General features: G+C 45.9%; 1 protein-coding gene across 1 annotated transcript; it reads right to left on the bottom strand.

Moving 5' to 3' along the window:
- Positions 1-1,541: 1,541 nt before the first annotated feature.
- LOC119291616 (omega-amidase, chloroplastic-like) lies at positions 1,542-6,163 on the bottom strand. The gene is made up of 10 exons (XM_037570405.1): positions 5,911-6,163; positions 5,703-5,819; positions 4,532-4,756; positions 3,999-4,092; positions 3,537-3,611; positions 2,709-2,787; positions 2,460-2,475; positions 2,275-2,355; positions 1,954-2,036; positions 1,542-1,867 (listed from the first exon to the last, which is right to left on the bottom strand). Exons 1-10 carry the CDS (start codon positions 6,106-6,108, stop codon positions 1,789-1,791), a joined length of 1,047 nt encoding a protein of 348 aa, XP_037426302.1. The 5' UTR covers positions 6,109-6,163; the 3' UTR covers positions 1,542-1,788.
- Between the last annotated feature and the right edge of the window lie 1,447 nt (positions 6,164-7,610).

The raw sequence follows: 7,610 nt of genomic DNA, 5'->3' as shown, positions 1-7,610 counted from the left end.
GAGTGGCCGCCGTGTCCGAAGTGGACCACGGCGCGGGAGGTGGCCGGCGCGGCCGGAGTGGCCTACGGCGCGGGAGCTGGCCGCCGCGGCCGGAGTGGCCGACGACGGTGGCCTAGGCGGGGGAGACGCTAGGCGGGGGACCAATATGGGGGAGCTTTGTCCCGCCATCTATCATATGTTGGAAGATGATAGGTCTGTTTATGCTTCGTTGGTTGCAGATCAAACATTTGACTTGTGTTACTCATATTGGTCCTAGTCAGAATGTGGCCAGTTATTTTTTAGCAAAATTTGCTAGAACTGAACATAGAACTGTGGTCTGGTTGGGTTCAGGCCCCCCATACATCGTTAATCTTTGTAAGGGGAACTGTATGATGGGCCATGAGTAATACAAGTTTTCTACCCGGAAAAAAATGTCAAATCGTGCAGGGGGTGCCGTCTCAGAGATCGTGCGCTAACACTGCGGGTGCGATCGATCGGGGGCTGGAGGCTGTCGACGGGCGCCTAGCACTAACAAAGGGGGGACTGACTGTTTTTGGCGCACGTACGTACGTACGATCCTTGTGATGCATTGATGGGGAACTGAAGGTGCATCACATCATGCTACACCATCGCGGCCGGCCTGCCGCTACCTGCAGCAGGAGGCCGATCGCACGGAGCGAGACAGCGGTGGTAGGGGCCGGCCAGGCCAGCCATGGAGCAGTAAAAGAAGCAGGCGGCGCAGCCTCCCACGCGACCGACGAAGATGCCGCAGTGAACACGGGGCAGCCATTCAGGCAATGGTGGTGGTGGGTCGACCGAGCTGTGCGATGGTGATAGTTTTGGGCGTTATTACGGCTGGGCTTGCATTGCCGTGGCTCAAACGAGAATCACAGCTGAAACCACCAAAATTCAGTACTAACTGGTTCTACGACACGATTAACACCCGCAAGCACGAAGCAGGACCAGTGGTGGTGTGGTGACGAACCACTGATGCATCCGGGGAGCTCGATCGTCTCCTTGGGTCCACGCCGCGCCATGCATCGATCTCATCTTCCGGCTGGCCACACTTTTTCTTCGATCGACGCGCTGTGGCAGCAGGAGCAGTAGCGATGGCATTGGAGAAGTGGATTTGAAAGTTGAAACCCCGCGAACTCGCATTTTCTAATTAATGGAAGGCGTGATGGGCGCATAAATGGGCTCACATCTCCGGACACGAAATGCTGGCCGGCCTTCTTCGGCTCGCCATGCCTCCTCTGCTGTCTCAGTGTTTCACGGCCTGCCCGCCTGGCGCCTGCACCGGCAGCGGTACCGTCTTCAGAAGCCATGTTCCTGTTCGAGCAGGCTGCAGCGTGGCCAGGAAACAGGGGGCACCTCCTCCCTGCTTGATCATTTATGCTTACCACAGTGCCCACAGGCTGGCCTGCCACATTACTCATTTATAGCAGCCACGGACGTAAGGCCCAAAGCAAGCCGAAAACATGGGGTACATCTTCCGTGCCTCCCATGTTCTTCAACTCACCCCACTCATGTAATGTAACCCTGCATTATTATATAAGGCTAAAAAGAGAAGTAACCCAGTTTTCGATTTTTGTTCCCGCCAAGGGGTTTGATTATTTCGCAACTCAGGCAATTGTACATGTTACATGTCTCTTATTGGTTTTGTCCCCTTTTCACACATCATGTGCCAGGAGTGCAAATTACAGATGAAGATGTGGCACATACATCTCACGAATCAAAGCATATGAGCCTGCCTTCTCAATCAGCGATTCTTGCTTCATGGATCATGCCTACCCGAGCAATTCAGGCAGTCTACTTGGAACCCGACCCCTGGACATCTACCAGCTGATAAAGATCTCCACGTCGTTGATGTCGCAGAGGAAGAAATTGCCTGAACAAAAAGATGTTGGCCAGGCGATTAGATCAGGCTGAGAATAAACACCATGAAAAAGCTTAAGATTCAATCATTCTGCTTACCTCCTCTGCTCAATCAATGAATAATCAATCTCAGCTATTATAGTTGCTTCGTCATGCTCAGTTGTGTCGATCACCTCACCAAACTGGAAAATAAAATGCCAACAGTTAAGCGCACCGCATACCATCACTGAAATAGAGTTTTCAGAGTGCTGAGCATATGAAATGGCATGACTCAAGGCCAAGTCTCTACAGCAATAACATAGTATTCCTTGCATTAGTGCTGAGTTTAACTTCCAGGTCTGGACTCCGGAGCACAAAAGATCAGGAGGCTCCTGGCAAACTACCGAAGAACTGGCATCTTAAAATCAGTAATCAACTCACCGGTCCAACAAGAGTGGAATGTCCCCAAGCAACATAGCTTGAACTAGTATCTCGAGCTGGAGCACAGGTTGCCACAAAAAGCTGACAGAATAATGATTGTTACTACTTGAAAGAGAAAAATTGGAAGCGGAATGATGAGTTTCTGTACAGAAAAATGGAGGGCAGCACAGCAGTGTTCCTCATACCTGGTTGTCAGCAGCCCTGGCATCATAAAGATATATTCAGAACAGAAGCAGAGAAGATGTAATGAAAAATAAATAGGAAAGATGCTTCAGATAGTACTCCTAGAGAAATTTTGATAGAAGCGTTAATCTTTTGACTACATCTAAGCTTAATTTAGAAGTATCTTATCATCGATAGAAGTACAACATATTCAACCTCATTATGTATCTGCTGCATTTCATCTCTAGGTTCAAAATTCAGAAGATACATACCTTGCCCGTTGAAGCAACTCCCAGTGCAATGGCCCAGTAGTCATGTTGAAAGCACCAGGATAGCATAGCAAATGAGCACCTGCAGTCAACGAGAGAGCATTATTATATTTTGTATGATCAAGAGTGAAGTTGCACGTATTATGTTATTAGCAACTAAAAATCTAGAGGTTGCAAGCTATTCTGGGCTCGGTCCCAGTGTCAAGCAACACGAGTACTGCAGCATGTGAAAAGTACATACAGTTAATAGCAGCAACTCTCAACTCATTTTAGTCGAAAGGTTATCTATTGAGCTGCATCCATGACATAAACTCATAACTTTTGGACCAAAGATATTTCCACCAGACTTTAACTAGAAAGGCAAACAAAGCACGTATATCTCATAAAACTTGAGTCAATCATGCTAGCTGCATAGTTTTAAGATTCCCTTTTTAGACAGGTTCTTCGCTGTCAAAACATTCATCTATATAAGCACAGGATTCAGGGATTGTATCTATTATTGATTAAGAAAGAAAAAATAAACAAATTATCTAGTCTACCTCCCTTTTCACCAGGCAAACAGAATGGAGAAAGATCCTCCTACCAGCAGACCCTTAACCAACCAGGCCCATAGTACAAGTAAATATCGGAAATCAAATTATATTTTGCTATGAGTTTCTGAGAGCAAATAATGTGATCCATTATGCACATACACAGTAAGTTAGCAGCTGCTACAAATCAAATGAAGTGTGCATTAAAGCAATCCTAGATGTATTTTGTGATTATAACACCAAAAAATTACAAACAGATAAATCATGTGTACTGTAAAAATAGGATGTGAGAAATTTAGACCTCTTGCAGCATACAGCATTGCCAATTCCTGGAAACGAATGTCATAGCAAATGCCTATACCAATTCGGCCTACATCTGAAAATAATTGACACTATATTAGATTTTGTATGCAACAAAATAAATTAGTTGTGCTGTATCAAGAAACTAAAGCAGAACAAAGATGACCGAATTCAACTAGCTACAACAAATTAGAGAAGAAATCTAGGAAGCAGAACTGAACGAACAATGATTACTGAAAGCTTAAATAACATATCCGAAGGAGATTCTTAGAGCCAAGAAACATGGGAAGTCCATATGGAAAGGTATGGCTTTAAAAATATCAACATCAATCATAAACATGTTCTGTTTGTAAAACTTAATTCATAAGACCCAGACAAAAAGTTACGGATACGTCGAAGATCTTGTGGTTTGAGAGCTACCTAATCCTAGTGTGGTTTATTACAGCAGAGTAATAAGACAAACCTGTGTCAACAACAGTAAGATCCTGCCCAGCAGTAAGGGTTTTTGATTCCTGGAATGTAATCTTTCCTGGAATATCAATGTCAAAGAGATGGACCTGCATTCATGAAAAGTTCCATTGCTGTGACATAAAAAACAAGAAGGAACCACCTTAGGAATAATATTGTTTAGCGTGGAAGAAGCAAAATGCCACGAGGTGTAAATTAACTAATCAAATGTTGTAGATAAGGGAAGTTCACTAATTATCTTGCGTAAATCAGTAAATTTATAAAATATGTGCTTCTCTTGTGACTTTGCAAGAACATTATGTTTCACATTCGTCAGAAGAGAATCACAGTACTACATGGAAACGTCATGATTGATGTACTAGACGTTCTGAGCATGTCAGTAATAGTATTCAAAAACTGTGGTTTTTCAAACATAGTCCATCCGGTTGGCGTTGTCGTGTGTCACTATGACATACTCAATTTCTGTGTCTTCACTCTTCAGTTATTATATAAACAAACTACTTAACGGAAATAAGTTTCCATACATACCTTTCTATGTTTACCCTTAAGCTTGCCATCTGAACCAAAGACGCAGCATGTATTGTACAAGCTGTTACCAGAACGTTCTGATATGGATCCACCAACAAGAGTAATTTGCAAGCTGCGAGCAACATCAGACATCATTGAAAATGAAGGAGCTGCATCGCCACCAGCCTCAATGTCCTCAGCATACTCCGGAAAGCTGTCATTTGAATATGGACCATTCCATATCTCCTATACACATAAAAACACGAAAATGCAACAGGTGAAAGGTAATAAAAAAGCAAAAGTGAATTTCTTACCAAATGATCTGATAAGAGAAAGCGGACTAAATTATCAATCAAAATCAGATGCAGCCTAGTGAATGCATGTTAAATCATGAAGCACAAGATGTGGAAATGATATCATGGTTCAAAAGTCAAAGCCTGTTCGAGAAGAAAAATGAGAAACTGAAGTACCGAACTATATTTACAAAGTTAGTGAAACTTGTCCTAATTAACTATAATAGGCTGAGAAAGAAGGTAAGTATTGGGCAAGCTACACAGAAGTGAGTGGTGCCAAAACCTATTATAATGTTGTATTATCTTCTGACAATTGGAAAAAGAAAATAACGGCATTATACCACAAATTTACAATTTGGCTCATGGCCAAACGGATGCTAAGTGCCCGGGCCTCAATAGTCAATACCACAATGTTGGTGCTTAGTAACTCAAGAACTGTCGGACTACAAACACTGTAACACGTGGCATAGTGGGCCTGTATTCTAGTACAGTCTAACTTTGAGAGCACATCTCAATATCACAGCTGATTTTTTTACGAGATACAGTTTTCACTCCTTTCATTGCGTTAAGAAGGGGAACAGTTTTCACTGCTTTTATTGACATATCAGAAGTAAACATGCACATGATATGATTCAGTGATATGATCCTCCCCCCCCTCGGTGCATATACTCACGCTTGAATCTTATACAATCACCAGTCAGTCAAGGCAATGATGCTACAGTAGTATGCTTCTACCCATAAATTCCCGCGGAATCACGACGCGATCACTCAGCAGTCAATCCTCAACGGCCCTGTCACCCGAGAGGAAATTGGTACTGACAGAGCTGGTCACTGTCATCCGAGAGGAAACTGGTACTGACAGAGCTGGCAATAACAGGGCTTCGTTCGTAGGCACTCACCGGGAGGAGCACGAGCTTGGCGCCGTCGGCCGCGGCGGACTCGATGGCGGCGCGGGCGCGCGCGATGTTGCGAGCCTTGTCCGCCGTCACAGAGAGCTGGCACAGCGCCACCTTGAACTGCGCCCACAGAACCCAAACCCTCTTCAGATCAAACCCCGACCCGAAACAAAACCACAGCAATCAGCTGGAACCGGGGAGGGAGGGTGACCTTGGAGAGTGGCGGGGCCGGGGGCTCGACGGCGGGGGGCGAGCGTGCGGCCTCCGGGCGGAAGGAGGAGGCGGCGGTGGCCATCGCGGCGATGCGGGGGCGACGGCGGTAGGGGAGGCTGGTGGTGGTGGGAGCGGTGGTCCGGAGGCGGGAGGGCGAGAGGAGGGAGAAGGCTGTGGATGTGGCTGCGGCTCTCATCGGGGAGACGGGGACGGTGTAGTGTAGCGCGGAGGCCGGCGTGAGTCGTGACGCCGACCGGATGAGGGTGGTTGGGTCTTCCGAGCGGATGGGCTTCGGCTGGCAGTGGGGCCGGGCGTCAGTGTCACGGTTGACTGTGGTGGCCTGGTGGCACTTGTCTTGCTTGCTTTGCTTGTGTAAGTACAAGTTGTGTCATATATAAAACGTGAATTGAAGAGCAACCTATTGAATTAAATATTTTATTATTTTATAGATCTAGTATCATACTATTAGTGGCGCCCCGACACCTTGTGGTTGCACCCCCTGGTCCGATTCGACTGTGGCGTCTTCACCTAGATAGCTCATGCTCTCGGGTCCGGGTGGATGGGTGTGGGAGTGAGACCGGTTGAAACCCTTGGCCTTAGGTAGAGGGCACGACGATGTCGGCGCCGGTCCCCTTCTCAAAGGTCTTGTCAAGGTCCCCTCCCACGTTCCTCATCCTCACCTCTCGCTTTAGGTGAAAGTCCTGGCTCCCCTTGTGGATGTCGGCGGCCTGTTGGCGTCGCTCCCCTTTATGGAAGTGTCGTCCGAGGTGGCGATTTGTGGAAAGCAGATGGTGGTGGCGAATTGTTCATTGTTCTACATCTTCACTGGCCAGTCTTTGTCTTCTCATTCGTTAGCTCGCGTCTGATACGTCTTCAACATATGTATAATTTTTTGATTGTTCCATGCTATTATATTATCTGTTTTGGATGTTTTATATGCATTAATATGTTGTTTTATATTTTTTGGGGACTAACCTATTAACCTAGGGCCCAGTGCCAGTTTCTGTTTTTTCCTTGTTTTTGAGTTTCGCAAAAAAGGAATACCAAACAGAGTCCAAACGGAATGAAACATTCGCGATGATTTTTCTTGGACCAGAAGACACCCCAGAGACTTGAAGATCAAGTCGGAAGAACCACGAGGTGGCCACAAGGAGGAGGGCGCGCCCTACCCACCCTTGTGGGCCCCTCGCAGCTCCCCTGACCTAATTCTGAGGCCTATATATTCTCAAATATTTCAGAAACACCAGAGGAGCCCACGAAAACACTTTTCCACTGTCACAACCTTCCGTACCCGTGAGATCCCATCTAGAGACCTTTTCCGGCACCCTATCGGAGGGGATTCGATCATGAAGGGCTTCTACATCAACACCATTGCCCTTTCAATGAAGCGTGAGTAGTTTAACACAGACCTACGGGTCCATAGCTAGTAGCTAGATGACTTCTTCTCTCTCTTTGATTCTCAATATCATGTTCTCCTCGATGTTCTTGGAGATCTATCCGATGTAATATTCTTTTGCGGTGCGTTTGTCGAGATCCGGTGAATTGTGGATTTATGATCAGCTTATCTATGAATATTATTTGAATCTCCTCTGAATTCTTTTATGCATGATTTGATATCTTTGTAATTATCTTCAAACTATCGGTTTGGTTTGGCCAACTAGACCGATTTTTCTTGCAATGGGAGAAGTGCTTAGCTTT

The sequence above is a fragment of the Triticum dicoccoides genome, chromosome 4B (genome assembly GCF_002162155.2).
Source record: "Triticum dicoccoides isolate Atlit2015 ecotype Zavitan chromosome 4B, WEW_v2.0, whole genome shotgun sequence".
Lineage (NCBI taxonomy): Eukaryota > Viridiplantae > Streptophyta > Magnoliopsida > Poales > Poaceae > Triticum > Triticum dicoccoides.
This window is presented reverse-complemented; position numbering and strand designations above follow the sequence as displayed.